A 20,946-nucleotide genomic window follows, 5' to 3' on the forward strand; every position below is an offset into this window, starting at 1 on the left:
ACCCTAATGTAAACTATGCACTTTGAGTGATAATGACCTATCAATGTAGGTTCATAAACTGTCACAAAGGTACCGTCTGGTGAGGGATGTTGATGGTAGGAATGCCATGCATTTCTGCGGGAAGGGGGTGAATGGGAAAACTCTGTACCTTCCTCTCAATTTTGCTGGAACCTAAGACTGCTCTAAAAAATAAAGCCTATTTAAAAAATCCATGGAAATTTTATTACAGAACTTTCTTTGTTAACTAGCAGTAACAACTCAAGTGGAGGGATTCTCTCAGATGTATCAATAATTTTAATATGTAGCTTTTTCCCACATAAACCCATTTCATGCTATTTTGACTGGTGTAAATTCAGAACACTTGACCGAGTTTCTGACTTGGATGCACTTACACCCTCTTGCAAGAGAATCCGATTTACGAACTGTAACCGCCTATTTGCTAGATTTCTCTCCCTCTCAGTAAAGCCTATTGAGTCCAAGTGAAAATTTAAAAAAAAAAAAGAAAAAGATGAGCTGGGAGCTAGCAATGCAGTTACAGACATTAGATATAAATCAAACAGTTATGAAATTTCAATTCCATAACAATAACCTCTCTGTTATGCTCCCACCCAAAAGATGGAGTCTTATATTCTGGTAACCTCTGCTTGGCCTTAACCCAAAGTCTACCTTCAACATGACTTTCAAATATCCAAGGCTTTTCGTTTTTATACCACCTAAAAGTGTTCTAGTGTTTTCCATCACAAACAACTGTCCATCTTCTCTACAGTGAAAATCCAGAAAAGTCAAATGTCAGGGATGTTTTAATGCAAATATGATCCTGGTGGATTTTTCAGCTCCCACAACCATAACTGTGGCATTAAAGATTATCAGAGTCCTTTTCATCAGAATGCAAGAGCTGTAGCTGCCCAAAAAAAGGCATATGCTGAGTGTGACCTATTGCAGACAAGTATTTAATATCTGAAAATAAAAAAGGTAACTTTGAGTCTATTATTCCAAAGAGAAATTTAGAAAAGGGCACAGACTAGCAAGGGAGAAATGAATGACAAAACTGAAAAGGACACATTCTCATCTGGCTAATCCCTTTGGAACTAAGATTGCCTTAAACACTTTTAATTTGATTTTTAAAACATAAATTGTGCATAACTGGTGATAATTAGGCTGTACTGTAGAACAAAGGTACTTGTTGCTCAGAAATATTACCACGAGGCCCTTCGAGATCCTAGGGCACCAAAGTGGCATTCCATCACGATCCTTCCCAAGTTGGAAAGGGGATCCACATATACTCAGAAACATTTTCACCAAAAGACTGACTCCAAGGAGTTCGTAATGAATTGGGGGGTTAAGTAGAAAGCAGATGCTTTAATCTGAGTTTTAACAAAGCAGAATACAAGACTGGAAAGAGGTAGCACTTGAAAAGATAGTTTTTTAAAAAGTACATGCTATGAATTTCAAGTCAGTCTATGAAAGGGAAGCAAGGCTGGTAGGGATGCACCCAAACTGTGCACATACGTCCAGGGTGTTATTACTACTAGGACTCTCTGCTCTTCAAAACTTAGCTTCCTCCCTCGTACAGTGGAAGCCACTCCTGCCGCGGACTTACGGAGAGATCAGTACTAGAGAGAGATGTGCTGGACACTTTGGGGGCCATGGATGAGTTGATGGCCATGCCGTATGTTATGTCAAAGATTCAGTTACTCACAACTCAACAGGTCTTTAACCAGCCCCGCCTGTGACTTCTGTTTTATTTTTGCTTCATGATTACACCACTGTGAAATTCTCCCTGTGCATGTTCTGTCTTTTTCAGTGGATCTCAGCTCTCGTGGAGAACACGTGCATCTTCTCTGCCCACACTTCGCCCAGCGCTGAGCTCAGTGCCCTCAGCCCCCTGCAGGGATCGTTCACGTTTGGTCAGTGGAGAGGCACTGCTGGTCGATGTGAGGATGCTCTGCACGGCAGTGAACTCAAGAAGGCTCGGAATGGCCTGCCGTCCTCCTGTGCGTGGAAGAATTGTGAAACAAAAGCCACTGCTGCATCCCGGGAGAGGGACGAGCCGGTGATGGGAGGCACTCACCACTGAACCGGCCTGTCTGACTGCCCTAAGCCTAGGACACACAGCCCCTGAGCAGCACAACTGAGAAAGCAGCACTAGCTATGAAAGTCCAACAAAGCCAAAGGGTCCGGCAGGCTCAGCCACATTCTTATTTTAACAGAAGAATAAAAGAAATTCTGCTCAAAGCCTTTTCTGGAACACAGGGATTCACTAGGGCCTCACCTCATCGTTGCCCCTGACAACTGGCCGTCAGCATTCAAAAAGATACCGGTTGACGATGACTGTGTTCTCTGTTTACTGCAGAAGGGATGCTGCTGAGATTGTTCCCGCTGCACAAGGACTGAATGTAAAACACTTTCAGGATTAGCAGCTGCATCTGAGAGAACAGGAGTTTCCCTGTACAGCTGGGAAGACCCAGGGACAGCTCTCTGCCTGGCATTGACTTGGCCACGTGGAAGGGAAGGTCACAGAACTGGCTCTTAGCCTTAAGTTACTCAGTCCAGATGTTTCCCACCCAGCCTTGTTGCTCTGAACCGCTGGTGTGAGAGCAGCCCCCAGCAGCTCTTCTATCTCCCTTTGAGGTGATGGCTGCACGAGCCCTCGGATTCTGGGTGACATGAATGCTCACGTACCTCGGTGGGGGTGGGAATGACTGCAAACTACCTAAACCATCATTGCTTCCTAACTTTCAAAGTGAGTGCTGGACAATCACAGTATCACATCTTCGATAATCATGTTCTCACATAAAGCACACTTATGTTCAAAGGAAAGCAAAGGTAGGAACGCATGCTCCACAAATTCTGAGGGAGACCTGATTTCCTTTCTATTAATTAAAAATATATAGTTGCCAAAGTCCCCAGCTTGCACGAATTAATTGTTAATTAATATAAAACACCAGCAAAATTATAAAAGAGAATAGTATTTGTCTTTACCAATCCACTGCCCCAATCCCTCTCGAATCTACTCATTTAGATTTTGACAGTTCAATGGATTTTTTTCCTGTTCAGTGAGACGTTCTGTGCTTAATCATGAGTCCAACTGTTCCAGGAACTCTTGGCTCTTCCTAAAACTCACGGAGAGACCAACCCTCTTTTCATAACTGCCACTGAAACCTCTTCACCATTAGACAAGTGTTGTTGTCACTTTAGTATATAAATGGCCAGACTGAATCACTTTTTTTTAAACATCTTTATTGGAGCATAATTGCTTTACGTGGTTGTGTTAGTTTCTGCTGTATAGCAAAGAGAATCAACTATATGAATACATATATCCCCATATTCCCTCCCTCTTGCATCTCCTTCCCACCCTCCCTATCCCACCCCTCTAGGTGGACACAAAGCACCGACCTAATCTCCCTGTGCTATGCGGCTGCTTCCCACTAGCTATCTATTTTACATTTGGTAGTGTATATATGTCCATGTCACTCTCTTTGTCCCAGCTTACCCTTCCCCCTCCCCGTGTCCTCAAGTACATTCTCTATGTCTGCATCTTTATTCCTGTCCTGCCCCTAAGTTCTTCAGAAGCTTTTTTTTTTTTTCCGATTCCACATGTATGTGTTAGCATACGGTATTTGTTTTTCTCTTTCTGATTTACTTCACTCTGTATGACAGACTCTAGGCCCATCCACCTCACCACAAATAACTCAATTTCGTTTCTCTTTATGGCTGAGTAATATTCCATTGTATATACGTGCCACATCTTCTTTATCCATTCGTCTGTCGATCGGCATTTAGGTTGCTTCCATGTCCCGGCTATTGTAAATAGTGCTGCAATGGACATTGTGGTACATGACTCTTTTTGAATTATGGTTTTCTCAGGGTATATGCCCGCTAGTGGGATTGCTGGGTCATATGGTAGTTCTACTTTTAGTTTTTTAAGGAACCTCCATACTGTTCTCCATAGTAGCTGTATCAATTTACATTCCCACCAACAGTGCAAGAGGGTTCCCTTTTCTCCACATCCTCTCCAGCATTTATTGTTTGTAGGTTTTTTGATGATGGTCATTCTGACTGGTGTGAGGTGACACCTCATTGTAGTTTTGATTTGCATTTCTCTAATGATTAGTGATGCTGAGCATCCTTTCATGTGTTTGTTGGCAATCTGTATATTTTCTTTGGAGAAATGTCTATTTAGGTCTTCTGCCCATTTTTGGATTCGGTTCTTTGTTTTTGTGATATTGAGCTGCATGAGCTGCTTGTAAATTTTGGAGATTAATCCTTCGTCAGTTGCTTCATTTGTAAGTATTTTCTCCCATTCTGAGGGTTGTCTTTTTGTCTTATGGTTTCCTTTGCTGTGCAAAAGCTTTTAAGTTTCATTAGGTCCCATTTGTTTATTTTTGTTTTTATTTCCATTTCTCTAGGAGGTGGGTCAAAAAGGATCTTGCTGTGATTTATGTCATAGAGTGTTCTGCCTGTGTTTTCCTCTAAGAGTTTGATGGTGTCTGGCCTTACATTTAGGTCTTTAATCCATTTTGAGTTTATTTTTGTGTATGGTGTTAGGGAGTGTTCTAATTTCATTCTTTTACATGTAGCTGTCCAGTTTTCCCAGCACCACTTATTGAAGAGGGTGTCTTTTCTCCGCTGTATATTCTTGCCTCCTTTACCAAAAATAAGGTGACCATATGTGCGTGGGTTTATCTCTGGGCTTTCTATCCTGTTCCATTGATCTATATTTCTGGTTTTGTGCCAGTACCATACTGTCTTGATTACTGTAGCTTTGTAGTATAGTCTGAAGTTAGGGAGCCTGATTCCTCTAGGTCCATTTTTCTTTCTCAAGATTGCTTTGGCTCTTCGAGGTCTTCTGTATTTCCACACAAATTGTGAACTTTTTTGTTCTAGTTCTGTGAAAAATGCCATTGGTACTTTGATAGGGATTGCACTGAATCTGTAGATTGCTTTAGGTAGTACAGTCATTTTCACAATGTTGATTCTTCCAATCCAAGAACATGGTATATCTCTCCATCTGTATATATCATCTTTAATTTCTTTCATCAGTGTCTTATAGTTTTCTGCATACAGGTTTTTTGTCTCCTCAGGTAGGTTTATTCCTAGATATTTTATTCTTTTTGTTGCAGTGGTAAATGGGAGTGTTTCCTTAATTTCTCTTTCAGATCTTTCATCATTAGTGTAGAGGAATGCAAGAGATTTCTGTGCATTGATTTTGTATCCTGCTACTTTACCAAATTCATTGATTAGCTCTAGTAGTTTTCTGGTAGCATCTTTAGGATTCTCTATGTATAGTATCATGTCATCTGCAAAGAGTGACAGTTTTACTTCTTTGCCGATTTGTATTCCTTTTATTTCTTTTTCTTCTCTGATAGCTGTGGCTAAAACTTCCAAAACAATGTTGAATAATAGTGGTGACAGTGGGCAACCTTGTCTGTTCTTGAGCTTAGTGGAAATGGTTTCAGTTTTTCACCATTGAGAACGATGTTGGCTGTGGGTTTGTCATATATGGCCTTTATTATGTTGAAGTAAGTTCCCTCTATGTCTACTTTCTGGAGAGTTTTTATCATAAATGGGTGTTGAATTTTGTCAAAAGCTTTTTCTGCATCTATAGAGATGATCATATGGTTTTTATCGTTCAATCTGTTAATATGGTGTATCACATTGATGGATTTGCATATATTGAGGAATCCTTTCATTCCTGGGATAAACCCCACTTGATCATGGTGTGTGATACTTTTAATGTGCTGCTGGATTCTGTTTGCTAGTATTTTGTTGAGGATTTTTGCATCTATGTTCATCAGTGATATTGGCCAGTAGTTTTCTTTTTTTGTAACATCTTTGTCTGGTTTTGGTATAAGGGTGATGGTGGCCTCGTAGAATGAGTTTGGGAGTCTTCCTCCCTCTGCTATATTTTGGAAGAGTTTGGGAAGGATAGGTGTTAGCTCTTCTCTAAATGTTTTGATAGAATTCGCCTGTGAAGCCATCTGGTACTGGGCTTTTGTTTGTTGGAAGATTTTTAATCACTGTTTCAATTTCAGTGCTTGTGATTGGTCTGTTTATATTTTCTATTTCTTCCTGGTTCAATCTTGGAAGGTTGTGCTTTTCTGAGAACTTGTCCATTTCTTCCAGGTTGTCCATTTTATTGGCATATAGTTGCTTGTAGTAACCTCTCATGATCCTTTGTATTTCTGCAGTGTCAGCTGTTACTTCTCCTTTTTCATTTCTCATTCTATTGATTTGAGTCTTCTCCATTTTTTTCTTGATGAGACTGGCAGATGGTATATCAATTTTGTTTATCTCCTCAAAGAACCAGCTTTTAGTTATATTGATCTTTGCTATCGTTCCTTCATTTTTTTTTCATTTATTTCTGATTGATCTTTATGATTTCTTTCCTTCTACTAACTTTAGGGTTTTTTTGTTCTTCTTTCTCTAATTGCTTTAGGTATAAGGTTAGGTTGTTTATTTGAGATGTTTCTTGTTTCTTGAGGGTAGGATTGTGTTGCTATAAATTTCACTCTTAGAATTGCTTTTGCTGCATCCCATAGGCTTTGGGCCGTTGTGTTTTCATTGTCATTTGTTTCTAGGTATTTTTTGATTTCCTCTTTGATTTCTTCAGTGATCTCTTGGTTATTCAGTAGCGTTTTGTTTAGCCTCCATGTGTTTGTGTTTTCTACAGTTTTTTTCCTGTAATTGATATCTAGTCTCATAGCGTTGTGGTCGGAAAAGATACTTGGTACGATTTCAGTTTTCTTAAATTTACCGAGGCTTGATTTGTGACCCAAGATATGATCTATCCTGGAGAATGTTCCATGAGCACCTGAGAAGAAAGTGTATTCTGTTGTTTTTGGTTGGAATGTCCTATAAATATCAATTAAGTCCATCTTGTTTAATGTCTCATTTAAAGCTTGTGTTTCCTTATTTATATTCATTTTGGAGGATCTGTCCATTGGTGAAAGTGGGGTGTTAAAGTCCCCTACTATGATTGTTACTGCCAATTTCCCCTCTTATGGCTGTTAGCATTTGCCTTATGTATTGAGGTGCTCCTATGTTGGGTGCATAAATATTTACAATTGTTATATCTTCTTCACAGATTGATCCCTTGATCATTATGTAGTGTCCTCTTTGTCTCTTGTAATAGTCTTTATTATAAAGTCTATTTTGTCTGATATGAGAATTGCTACTCCAGCTTTCTTTTGATTTCCATTTGCATGGAATATCTTTTTCCATCCCCTCACTTTCAGTCTGTATGTGTCCCTAGGTCTGAAGTGGGTCTCTTTTAGACAGCATATGACAGGTCTTGTTTCTGTGTCCATTCAGCCAGTCTATGTCTTTTGGTTGGAGCATTTAATCCATTTACATTTAAGTTAATTATCGATATGTATGTTCCTATTACCATTTTCTTAATTGTTTTGGGTTTGTTATTGTAGGTCTTTTCCTTCTCTTGTGTTTCCTGCCTAGAGCAGTTCCTTTAGCATTTGTTGTAAAGCTGGTTTGGTGGTGCTGAATTCTCTTAGCTTTTGTTTCCCTGTAAAGGTTTTAATTTCTCCGCCAAATCTGAATGAGATCCTTACTGGGTAGAGTAATCTTGGTTGTAGGTTTTTCCCTTTCATGACTTTAAATATGTCCTGCCACTCCCTTCTGGCTTGCAGAGTTTCTGCTGAAAGATCAGCTGTTAACCTTATGGGGATTCCCTTGTATGTTATTTGTTGCTTTTCCCTTGCTGCTTTTAATATTTTTTCTTTGTATTTAAGTTTTGATAGTTTGATTAATATGTGTCTTGGCATGTTTCTCCTTGGATTTATCCTGTATGGGACTCTCTGTGCTTCTTGGACTTGGTTGACTATTTCCTTTCCCATATTAGGGAAGTTTTCAACTATAATCTCTTCAAATATTTTCTCAGTCCCTTTCTTTTTCTCTTCTTCTTCTGGGACCCCTATAACTCAAATGTTGGTGCGTTTAATGTTGTCCCAGAGGTCTCTGAGACTGTCCTTAATTCTTTTCATTCTTTTTTCTTTATTCTGCTCTGTGGTAGTTATTTCCACTATTTTATTTTCCAGGTCACTTATCCTTTCTTCTGCCTCAGTTATTCCGCTATTGATTCATTCTAGAGAATTTTTAATTTCAGTTTATTGTGTTGCTCATCATTGTTTGTTTGCTCTTTAGTTCTTCTAGGTCCTTGTTAAACGTTTCTTGTATTTTCTCCATTCTATTTCCAAGATTTTGGATCATCTTTACTATCATTACTCTGAATTCTTTTTCAGGTAGACTGCCTATTTCCTCTTCATTTGTTTGGTCTGGTTGGTTTTTACCTGCTCCTTCATCGGCTGTGTATTTCTCTGTCTTCTCATTTTGCTTAACTTAGTGTGTCTGGGGTCTCCTTTTCGCAGGCTGCAGGTTCGTAGTTCCCGATTTTTTTGGTGTCTGCCGCCAGTGGGTAAGATTGGTTCAGTGGCTTGTGTAGGCTTCCTGGTGGAGGGGACTGGTGCCTCTCTGCTAATGGGTGGGGTTGTGTTCCTGTCTTGCTAGTTGTTTGGCATGGGGTGTCAGCACTGGAGCTTGCTGGTCGTTGAGTGGAGTTGGGTCTTAGCGTTGAGACAGAGATCTCTGGGAGAGATCTTGCCGATTGATATTACGGGGGGCCAGGAGATCTCTGGTGGTCCAATGTCCTGAACTCACCTTTCCCATCTCAGAGGCTCAGGCCTGACACCTGGCCAGAGCACCAAGACCCTATCAGCCTCACGGCTCAGAAGAAAACAGAGGAAAAAAAGAAAGAAAAAAAATAAATAAAATAAAGTTATTAAAATAAAAAAATTTTTAAATACTATTAAAATAGAAAAATTTAAAAAGTAATAAAAAAAGAAGAGAGCAACTAAACCAATAAACAAATTCACCAATGATAATAAGCACTAAAAACTAAACTAAGATAGACATATAAATCAGAAACTAGTCAGTCGCATACAGCAAACCCGAAGTCTACAGTTGCTCCCAAAGTCCACCGCCTTAATTTTGAGATGATTCGTTGTCTCTTCAGGTATTCCACAGATGCAGCGTACATCAACTTGACTGTGGAGATTTAATCTCCTGCTCCTGAGGCTGCACGGAGAAATTTCCCTTTCTCTTCCTTGTTCACGCAGCTCCTGGGGTTCAGCTTTGGGTTTGGCCCTGCCTCTGCATGTAGGTCACCCTCTGGTATCTGTTCTTCGCCCAGACAGGAGGGGGTTAAAGCAGCGGCTGATTTGTGGGCTCTGGCTCACTCAGGCCAGGGGGAGAGAGGGGTACGGAATGCGGGGCGAGCCTGCGGCGGCAGAGGTGTCGTGACGTTGCAACAGCCTGAGGCACCGTGCGTTCTCCCGGGGAAGTTGTCCCTGGATCACGGGACCCTGGCAGTGGCGGGCTGCACAGGCTCCTGGGAGGGGAGGTGTGGACAGTGAGCTGTGCCTGCACACAGGCTTCTTGGTGGCGGCAGCAGCAGCCTTAGCATTTCACGCCCGTCTCTGGTGTCCGCGCTGATAGCCGCAGCTTGCGCCTGTCTCTGAAGCTCGTTTAAGCAGTGTTCTGAATCTCCTCTCCTCGTGCACCCGAAAACAATGGTCTCTTGCCTCTTAGGCAGGTCCAGACGTTTTTCTGGACCCCCTCCCAGCTAGCTGTGGCACACTAGCCCCCTTCAGGGTATGTTCACGCAGCCAACCCCAGTCCTCTCCCTGGGATCTGACCTCCAAAGCCTGAGCCTCAGCTCCCAGCCCCAACCCGTCCTGGCGGGTGAGCAGACAAGCCTCTCGGGCTGGTGAGTGCTGGTCGGCACCGATCCTCTGTGCGGGAATCTCTCCGCTTTGCCTTCTGCACCCCTGTTGCTGCACTCTCCTCCGTGGCTCTGAAACGTCCCCCCCGTGCAGCCCTGGTCTCCGCCAGTGAAGGGGCTTCCTAGTGCGTGGAGACTTTTCCTCCTTCACAGCTCCCCCCCAGAGGGGCAGGTCCTGTCCCTATTCTTCTGGCTCTGATTTTCTTTTTTTCTTTTGCCCCACCCAGGTACGTGGGGAGCTTCTTGCCTTTTGGGAAGTCTGAGGTCTGCTGCCAGCATTCAGCAGGTGTTCTGTAGGACTTGTTCCACGTGTAGATGTATTTTTGATGTATTTGTGGGGAGGAAGGTGATCTCCACATCTTACTCCTCCGCCATCTTGAAGGTCCTCCCTGAATCACTTTTTTAAACAACTTTCCCACCATTGTTTATGCTAACATCTTAATTGAGATAAAATTCACATATCATAAAGTTTACCTTTTTAGTGTATACAACTCAGTAGTTTTCAATGTGCTAAAGAATTGTGCATTCATCACCAGTATCGAATTCCAGAATATCTGCATCACCCCCAAAAGAGGTCTCATTATGATGTGTTGAGGTAGGTTCATCAGTTGTATCAGATGTACCACTCAGGTGGGGATGTAGATAACGAGGGGAACCATGCATGTGTGGGGCAGCGCGGATGCAGGAAATCTCTGTACCTTCCTCTCAATTTTGCTGTGAATTTAAAACTGCCCTAAAACTATCATGTCTTTATAAAAGAAGAAATCTCATGCCTATTAGCAGACATTTCTTACTCTCCCCACTTCCAGTCCCTGGCAACCACTAATCTACTTTTTATCTCTATGGATTTGTCTACTGTGGAATCATACAATATGTGGCCTTTTTGTCTAACTTCGTGCACGTAGCATAATGTTTTCAAGTTTTATCTATGCTGTAGTATGCATCCGTATTCCATTTTTTATAGCTGAATAATATTCCATTGTATGGCTATACCACAATTGTTTATCTATTCACCAGGTGAGGGACCTTTGGGTTGTTTCTACTTTTTGGCTGTTATGAATGTTTCTATGGATATCTGTATACAAATTTCTGTACGAACATATATTTTCAATTTCCTTGGGCATATACCTAGGAGTGGAATGACTGGGTCATATGGTAACTCTGTGTTTCATTTTTTGAGGAACTACCAGAATGTTTTCAACAGAGGCTACACACTTTTACATTCCTACTAGTACTGAATGAAGGTTCCAAGTTTTCCACATCCTCACAAATACTTGTTATTTTGTTTAAATATATATATATATATATATATATATTTGAATTTGACTTGGAGGGTATTATGCTAAGTGAAATGTCAGACAGAGAAAGACAAATACTGTATGATACCACTTATGTGTGGAATCCAAAAAGTACAACAAACTAGTGAATATAACAAAAAAGAAGCAGACTCACAGATACAGTGAACAAACTAGTGGTTACCAGTGGGGAGAGAGAGGGGAGGGGCAATATAGGGGTGGGGGTGTGGGACGTGCAAACTATTGAGTGTAAGACAGGTTACAAGGATTTTTAGTATAACACAGGGAACAGAGCCAATATTTTGTAATAACTGTAAGTGGAGTTTAACCTTTAAAAATTCTATAAAAAATAAATGCACAAAAAATAATATGTATATATAGGCATCTAACTGTGATTTTGATTTGCATTTCCCTGATGACTAATGATGTAGAGCATTTTTCTTGTGCTTCCTGGCCATTGGTATTTCTTTGGAGAAATGTTCAAATCCTTTACCCATTTTTAAATTAAATTGTTTGGCTCCTGTTTTGAGTTGTAAGAATTCTTTAAATAACCTGGACGTTAGATGTTTATTGAAGATATAATTTGCAAATATGCTTCTCACATTCTGTGGGTTGTCTTTTCAGTTTCTTCATAGTGTCCTTTGATACACAGAACATTTTATGCTTGATGAAGTCTAACTTATCTACTTTTTCTTGAGTTGCTTGTGCTTTTGGTGTCATATCTAAAAAACCGTTGCCGAATCCAAGGTCACAAAGATTTACTCCTATGTTTTCTTCTAGGAGTGCTAAAGTTTTAGCTCTTATTTTTCGGTTCTTGAGCCACACTGAGTTAATTTCTGTACAAGCTGTGAGGTAAGAGTCCAGTTTCATTCTTTGCATGTAGATACCCAGTTGTACCAGTACCATTTGTTGAAAAGACTACTTTTTCCCCATCAAGTGGTCTTAGCACCCTTGTCAAAAATGAATGCAAAATAACTGTATGGGTCTATTTTTGAACTCTACATTCTATTCCATTGACCTATATATCTATACTTAGGATAGTACCACAATACTTTGATTACTGTAGCTTTAGAGGGAGTTTAGTATCAGAGATGTAAGTCCTTCAACTGATTTTTTTTCCCCAAGATTGTTTTGGCTGGTCTGAGTACCTTGCATTTTCATATGAAGTTTAGAATTGGCTTGTCAATTTCTGCAATAAAACTAATTGGGATTTTGATAGGGATTGGGTTGAATCTGTAGATAAATTTGCAAAGTAGTGCCATGTTAACACTATTACATCTTCTAATCCAGGAACATGGGGATAGCTTTCCACTTACTTAGGTCTTCTTTAATTTCTTTCAATTATCTTTGGTGATTTTCAGTGTACAAGTCTTATACTTCTTCTGTTGATTTCTAAGTAACTTATTCCAGGGGTCCCCAACTCCTGGGCCACGGACCGCTACCGGTCCGTAGCCTGTTAGGAACTGGGCTGCACAGCAGGAGGTGAGCCGCGGGCAAGCGACTGAAGCTCCATCTGTATTTACAGCCACTCCCCATAGCTTGCATTACTGCCTGAGCTCCACCTCCTGTCGGATCAGCGGCAGCATTAGGTTCTCATAGGAGCGCGAACCCTACTGTGAACTGCGCATGTGAGGGATCTAGCTTGCTCGCTCCTTATGATATCTGAGGTGGAGCCAAGGCAGTGATGCTAGCGCTGGGGAGTGGCTGCAAATACAGATTATCATTAGCAGAGAGGTTTGACTGCACAGAGATAATAAATCAATCACTTGCAGACTCATATCAAAACCGTATCAGTGAGTGGCAAGTGAAAACAAGCTCAGGGCTCCCAATGATTCTGCATTGTGTTGAGTTGTATAATTATTTCGTTATATATTACAATGTAATAATAATAGAAATAAAGTGCACAATAAATGTAATGCGCTTGAATCATCCTGAAACCATCCCTCCCCACCCCTGTCCATGGAAAAATTGTCTTCCACGAAACCGGTCCCTGGTGCCAAAAAGGTTGCAGACCGTTGACTTATTCCCTTTGAAACTAATGTAAGTGGAATCATTTCTAAATTTCATTTTTGAATTGTTCATTACCAGTATATAGAAATATAAATATTTTTTGTATAATGGTCTTGTATCTTCCAATGTTGCTGAACTCATTTATTAGTTATAATATGTTTTATTTTTTGTGTTTGTGGATTCTTTAAGATTTTCTATACATGAGAGCATGACATCTATGAATAGAGATAGTTTTACTTCTTTTTTACCTGGGTGTCTTTTTTCTCCCTTGCCTAATTGTTAGAATCTCCAATACAATGTTAAACAGAAATAGTGAGAGTGTCATCATCAGAGAATCTACAAACAACAAATGCTGGAGAGGGTGTGGAGAAAAGGAAACCCTCCTGCACTGTTGGTGGGAATGTAAATTGATACAGCCACTATGGAGAACAGTATGGAGGTTCCTTAAAAAACTAGAAATAGAATTACCATATGATCCAGCAATACCACTACTGGGCATATACCCAGAGAAAACCACAACTCAAAAAGACACACGCACCCCAGTGTTCATTGCAGCACTATTTACAATAGCCAGGACATAGAAGCAACCTAAATGGCCATCAATAGATGAATGGATAAAGATGTGGCACATATATACAATGGAATATTACTCAACCATAAAAAGGAACGAAATTGGGTCATTTGTTGAGACGTGGATGGATCTAGAGACCGTCATACAGAGTGAAGTAAGTCAGAAAGAAAAAAACAAATATCGTATATTAACGTATATATGTGGAACCTAGAAAAATGGTACAGATGAACCGGTTTGCAGGGCAGAAATTGAGACACAGATGTAGAGAACAAACGTATGGACACCAAGGGGGGAAAGTGGCGGGGGGGGGCTGGGGGGGGTGGGATGAATTGGGCGATTGGGATTGACATGTATACACTGATGTGTACAAAACTGATGACTAATAAGAACCTGCTGTATAAAAAAATAAATAAAATAAAATTCAAAATTTCAAAAAAGAAAAGAATATATTGTATAATATGGGAAATATAGCCAACATTTTATAATAACTATAAATGGGGTATAACCTTTAAAAATTGTGAATCACTATATTGTACACCTGTAACTTATATAGTATTGTACATCAACTATACTTCAATTAAACAATGCAAAAAAAATTAAAAAAAAAAAAAAAGAAATAGTGAGAGTGAATATCCTTGTCTTATTCCTGATCTTAGCAGGAATACTGTCAGTATTTCACTGTTAAGTATAATATTAGCTGTGGGCTATTTATAGATGCTCTTTATAAGGTTGGGAAAGTTTCCTTCTTTGCTCTTTGAACGTTTTATCATGAAAGGATTCTGAACTTTGTCAAATGCTTATTCTGCATCTATTGAGATGACCATGTTTTTTTCTCCCTTTATCCTATTAATATGGGTGTATTACATTGATTTTTCGTATGTTAAACCAAATTTTTTTCCTGGGATAAATCCCATTTGATCATGGTGTATAATCCTTTTTATATGTTGCTGGTAATTTGGTTCTATTGGCTAGTATTTTGCTGAGGTTTTTGTATCTATATTCATAAGAGATACTGGTCTGTAGTTTTCTTGTGATACCTTTTTCGAGTTTTGGTTTCAGGGTACAAACTACTCTTTTTCCATTTAAGTTTTGTGATTATAGTTTAAACATACCTCAAAATTTGCCTGCACTTTTTGTACCTATCAAAACCTTTTTACGTTGCATTTTTTCCCTCTTAAAGTCTAATACCCGTGTAGTCTATTTATTGAGGATTGGAACATTTTTTTTTTTGTCCACACAAATTGACACCTAATACGACAAGGGGAATGGATAGTTACACACTGTTTATATATGGTATAATGTTTTCCTATCATGACCCCCACATGTTTATCTTATGGGCAAAGGCTTTCTTCTTGCCCTAATCTCACCACTCTCTTGCTACTAAATTCTTACCACTCCATTAAAGCCCACTTCACATATTACTTTCTTCATGAACTTTAACATAAAGGGTCTCTCTCTCTCTCTCTCTTTCCTCTCCACTTCTATACAACTTATGTTTGAAACTTTCAATAATCCGTGTCTATATATGTTTTTTTCTGTAGACTTTTGCTGACAAGTTTTGTGTATTTTTCTTCCCTGAGAGGTTTCTGATTCTGTTTTATACTTCCTTTATTTCATCAGTAGTATCTAGTAAGTAGTTTATCCTTAGTTCACATTCAATATATGTTGTTTTCATAATTTTCTTAATTCATCCTCGATAAAACACCCAGGAATTCCATGAGATATAAAATTATTATACTTATAATGACACCATCTTTAAGCTCATCAAGCATAAATAAATACTTGTGAATTTTAATATATGCCAAGAATTTCCACCCAGTCAACAATTATCTTAACAAATTCAGAGCATGTAAAATAGATCTTTTTTACTGAAAGTGTATTACATCATTTTAACGTATGGCACAATGAGAATTAGAACCTGGGAAAAATAAATTATATAATGGGTAGTTACTTAGAAAAAAATCTCAGAGTAAACTTATGCCCTTTCTCCCTTACAGCAGCTTGCTTTTCCAAGAATAAATGTGAGTACCTGGCGTCAGCAGCACCACTGAGGTGACAATCAGGGAGCAGATGACCAGGATGACAAGCAGTGCGATCGCTATGCCTTTCCAGTTTCTCTGTGGAGGGTTACTCCCCACCAGCTCCTAAAGCAACAGCAGGAAAGAGAAACTCTGTGAGTAAAATAAGGAACTAAAATAAGCCAGTGGATACACTTCATTCAAATCAAGAGCTCAGGCGTATTCTCATCCTTGAAGCTATGATTAACTCCTTTCTCTGCCCTCTGCCTCGGTGTCCAAAGGCCCCAGGTTCCCTTCTCTATCCCAGGGCAAAGCCTTATCTCAAGAAGAATTGGACATTATATTATGTTTACAGCTTTTGTGTAACTTAATGCTTCTCCACCCAATAAACTAGATTCCACAGCATAGGGTGATTGTGGAGTTTCTTATTACAGCCAACCTATTAACCCCCATCGAATCAAACCCAAGTATGATGAATTTTTCCAGCCCTAAGACCTCTCTCATCTTTCTCTTCATTGACATCCACATTGTTAAGTTCTATTTCAGGCTACCAAATTCAAACATTTATTTAGCACATACTATGTGCCAATTTTAATCAACGTTTGCCTACTTCTCACCATCCTGAGCCTTTTCTTCCTTCTATAGCTCCTCAAACAAAGCTTTAAGACTTCCCAGGTCTTGCTTCACTGGGTAACCCACCTACCCCTTTTCTAGGTTTTAGTCCTCTCCAGGGACCGCGTTATAGCATGTGTTGGGGGTATGAGGGGGATCTGGAGACACTGCTAAAGAATGCTAAAGGTTGAAAAGATCTAGGAAATTAATCAGGCATATTGGCTGCTGAGACCAAACTTTCAGTTCCTTTCAAATTAGGATAATTACATAATTTACAGTCCAAACTAGGATCCTTTGAGAGACAAAGGGGGTAATAGTAATAATCAATAATAAATATAATAGTTACATACCAATAATTATTATTGTTAATTACACAAGAGCAACTGGGACTCTCGAGGGCAAATTAAGTCATATGGTCACACTGCAAATGAACTACTGCCCCTTCTGCCTATACATAGATCACAAAATATTCTCTTATAGCGCCCACTATTGCGACTCGCATTAACTGAGAGTCAAAATGCAATAGGATGGAGATGGCCTCAAAAAGTAGGCAACGTGATATATAAATACACCCTTATCCAAGGCTGAAAGTTCATTAGAATGTATCAGATTTCTGTAAATCAAAATATAGATAATACTCAACCATGGGGTAGTAAATAATATTTGACATCTAAATATTTAATATTGGCTATCTAGGTTATAGAATCAAGAAAAATTTGACTCCAAACAATTAATATTGGCCATCTAGGTTATCCAATTAAGAAAAATTCTGAGGACCATTAAAACCTTAGCAGGAAAGTGTTCTACAGTTTCTAGAAATTTCTACCAGTATGCTTATTTGCCATTGAGAACTGAATTTGCCTATTAAAAAGTGGCTTTTCAGCACTTAAAAATAAGACTAAACATGAGTATGAAATTATGACAAAAGGTTATACTGAGTCAACCTCATTTCCTATTGGATAGGGTTTTCTACACGAGGAAGTCGCTGGCCAGTGACAAGACGTGATCAGATCTCACTGATTCAGCAGCTTTTCATTTCATTACAGAGGAAATAAGCCATTCTCACCAAAGCTGTGACCAGCATAAATCTTGCAGTAGTACTATCCCTAAGACCATCATAGTGTACATGATCTCCCACAGACCCGAAGTGGACATTTCTCAAACACTGTTCAGATTAAATCCCAGGGTAACCATCAAAACCATAACGATTTCATACTCAAGACTGAATCTTATCAAGATGAAGAATGATGAAATTAGTGGTATTGTCTTCATCAGCTCAAACAATGGATATCTTTCAAATCTTGTTTCTAATAAGAATAATCTAGGATTCTAAAATTTGCTTTAAACGCATCTATTAGATGCACTGATAGAAGTTTATATGAAAAAAAAAAAACCTAAGACTTCTGCTTTGCATCAACTTCTTGAGCAGCCAGTACCATAACTAATTTACTTGCAAAAGTGTACTTGAATGATGTTACAGTGATGTTCCCAGTAGGTCCCTCCCTGGCCCAAGTACACTCACAATATGCTGTCCAGGTCTAGGCTGGATATTGTCAGAGATAACAATGGGCAGAGTGTTTCTACAAAGAGGGCCCGAAGACAGAGACATTGCAAAATATGTCATATGAAGTAAGGCTGAAGGAAGGGCTCAGACTCAAAAACCAAATACTTAGAGTCTCTGTCTATTTGAATTATCACATGCCAGACAGAGGACTTCTTCTGCATCGTCCAGATTCCAGAGTTAGAACCAAAAGGAAATTTCACAGAGACAGAATTATGTATCAAAAAACCTTCAGAATTTCTAACCACTAGTATTGCTTCATGACAGAATGGGCTGCTTCACCAGGAAGTGAGCAGGGTGGATGAACAGCTCCCAGGGATCCAGGAGGGCGAGCCAGGGAGGAAGGTGGATATAAGAGATCTTAAAAATGTCTAACACAGTGTACATTCTATGGACACAGAGGGCAGGGAAAAGAAAGATGAAGAACCATGAGGTGGCTCCAGTAAGTGGGAAAATGAATGAAAGTCAGGACAGTTCAGAAAGAGGACATAGACTCTGTTCCCTGCATGCTCACTGGGCAAAGAAAAGATTTTGCACAGAAAACCAATTCAGTGTATGTTACTGGATGGACGAATGCACAGTAGGATGACCAAACAGGCACTGATAGCAGAGCCCACTTGAGTGAAGTGATTCTGGGTCACTGATACCGTTGTTTAAGGACAGATGAACCACACTTCTTTCAGGCAACATTCTTGCTTTTAAAAAGCAGGATAATTTTACCCACAGAAAAGCAGACGGTCTTTAGCCAAATTTCATTTTCAGAGTGCAGGTAATGTTTTTTTTTCAACCACACAAACAATATTACTACAATACTAATAAACAAAGAGGAGAAAAAAAAAAAAAAACAAACATGAACCATCTTGCTAATGGTTCCAAGAAAACAAAAGTTTTCATTTTTCCATCTTCCTCTCCAATCCTGGTCGATATGCATATTTAATTTGTACACAGGTAAAACCAGAACATAGATGTGGTTTTTGAGTTAGAATGCAGGTTAACAGTGAAAATCTAACTTGAACATCTAATTTGGCATCCCAAATTCAGACTTCCTCATCTTAACTTGCAGGAGTTGAATTATGGAAGATTTGAGTAGAACTGTTCCTGCTTCCCATGAAAGGCAAGAGAAGTTAATAAATTATCCCCTGAAATGTTGAGCTTCAGCAGTGCATCTCTCAACAGAATTACATATTTTTGCCTAGAATGATGAGATTGAGGCTGTAATATATTCTGTTCTGTTTGGTAATCATGCATATCTTACAGATGCAATAAAATGGAAAAGCATGTTTACAATTCAACACTGGCCTAAGAAGGTGAACAAATCTCCCATCCATCCATCCATCCATCGATATTTTATCCAGGCTTACTCTGGCAAGCCCTGTTCTGAGAACCTGTTATGGCACTGTTATCAACCCGACAAGTCCAAAAGCTTTCATTTGTTCCATATTCCTTTCTTGTATTCTAGTGCAGGGATGGGGGACAAACAATAAACAGATAAATACACTAAGAGAAGAAGAAAAAAACAGGACCGAGGGGGTCTTGTCACCTCTTTGTATATAAAGAGGTCAGATAGATTTCCTAATAAAGAGACATTTGAACAGAAACCGAAAGAAGTGCAGCTGGGAAGAAGCACATCAGACTGCTGTGGACTGAACTGTGTTCCCCCTTAAATTCATATGCTGATGCCTTAAACCTCAATGTGATGGTATATGAAGATGGAGCCTTTGGGAGGTAATTGCGGTTAGGTGAGGTCATGAGGGTGGGGTCCTCGTGACAGGGTTAGTGCCCTTGTAAGAAGAGACACCAGAAAGCTTGCCTCCCTTCTCTCTCCACCTGTATACATGGATGAAAGGCCGTGTGAGGACACAGAGAGAAGGTGGCCATCTTCAACCCAAGGAGAGAGCCCTCACCAGATACCACAGCCAGCATCCTTATCTTGGACTTCCAGTCTCCAGAACTGTGAAAGATAAATCTCTGTGTTTAAGCTGCCTGGTCTATAGTGTTGTGTTATAGCAGCCCCAGACAGAGTAAGACACAGGCTGACATCTGAGGGCAAACAATCCAGGTAGAAGGAGAGGCAGGAATACAGTCTGTAAGATAGCGTGTGCTTTGGTGTGGAGGACAGCAAAGAAACACGGGCCAGGGTAGCCACAGTGATGTGTGTGAGACGACCACACTGAGCAAGGAGGGTGGGAGTCTGGATGCCACAGTGCGGGTTGGCTTTTCCTCTGAGTGCAAGGCATATGAGACAGCAGTGCATGAACCAGACTCCCACAAAAAGATCCCCAGGGGAGCTGCTTCATGGAGAGCAAAGAATAAGGAAGCAAGGGTGGGCCCAGGAGGGACCCACTAGGAGGCCAGGGTGATGGAGATGTGTCCCAGGTGGTAGTGGTGCAGGTGGTGAGAAGTGGTTGATCCTGGGCACGTAATAGATAACGTCAGTCAACCATGCTTTTGGGAGCAGAGAATACACACCTAGGTGTCAGGACACATTTATGTACCCCTTTTGCATTTAGAGCCCTCTCTGAGGCTACTGTCTTCTGTGCTCAAGTAAAAAGCCCTTTGCACATCACTGCAAAGAAAGTCTCCCCTCCTACCCTCTACCTCTGAGCCAAGCCTAAGCTCTCCCCATTCTCTGCTCCCAGAACCACTTCCTCCTGTGTCCCAACCCCCGACCCCCAGCTTCACACATACCATTCACTTCTGTCTCCTGACATTCCTCTCCGGCAAACCCCTTCGCATTCTTTAGTTGTCAGCTAAAATATCATCTCTCTCTGACATTTTAGGAAGCTGTGCCTGGTTTCACAGGTAGAGTTTATTATTCTTTTCAATTGGAAGCAATTGCAACTCTTTGTAAATGCTTTTCTGTAACGTTACTGCGCTATGAAATGATGTATTGAATGCCTGTGTCATCGGCAGACTGGAAGCTACTTAAGGAAGTGGGCTGGATGTTCATGTTCCCAATGCCTGGTACAAAACCTAGGACACCACAGCGCCCAGGGACTGTGGGCTGAATGGATGAATGAACCCACAGATGCCTTTATGAGAAGGAACGTTGTTGTTTGCCGGCACATCTGTCAGAGACGCAA

General features: G+C 40.1%; 1 protein-coding gene across 5 annotated transcripts in view; it reads right to left on the reverse strand.

The window, feature by feature from the left end:
* DPP6 (dipeptidyl peptidase like 6) overlaps positions 1 to 20,946 on the reverse strand; it is a 1,079,206-nt gene that overhangs the window by 436,973 nt on the left and 621,287 nt on the right. For all 5 annotated transcript variants that reach the window (XM_036863614.1, XM_036863613.1, XM_036863617.1 and 2 more), the window contains exon 2: positions 15,702 to 15,816. In XM_036863614.1, coding sequence (XP_036719509.1) covers positions 15,702 to 15,816 — 115 coding nt within the window. The remainder of the gene's footprint in view (positions 1 to 15,701; positions 15,817 to 20,946) is intronic.

Source organism: Balaenoptera musculus, chromosome 9 (genome assembly GCF_009873245.2).
Source record: "Balaenoptera musculus isolate JJ_BM4_2016_0621 chromosome 9, mBalMus1.pri.v3, whole genome shotgun sequence".
In the NCBI taxonomy this organism is placed as follows: domain Eukaryota; kingdom Metazoa; phylum Chordata; class Mammalia; order Artiodactyla; family Balaenopteridae; genus Balaenoptera; species Balaenoptera musculus.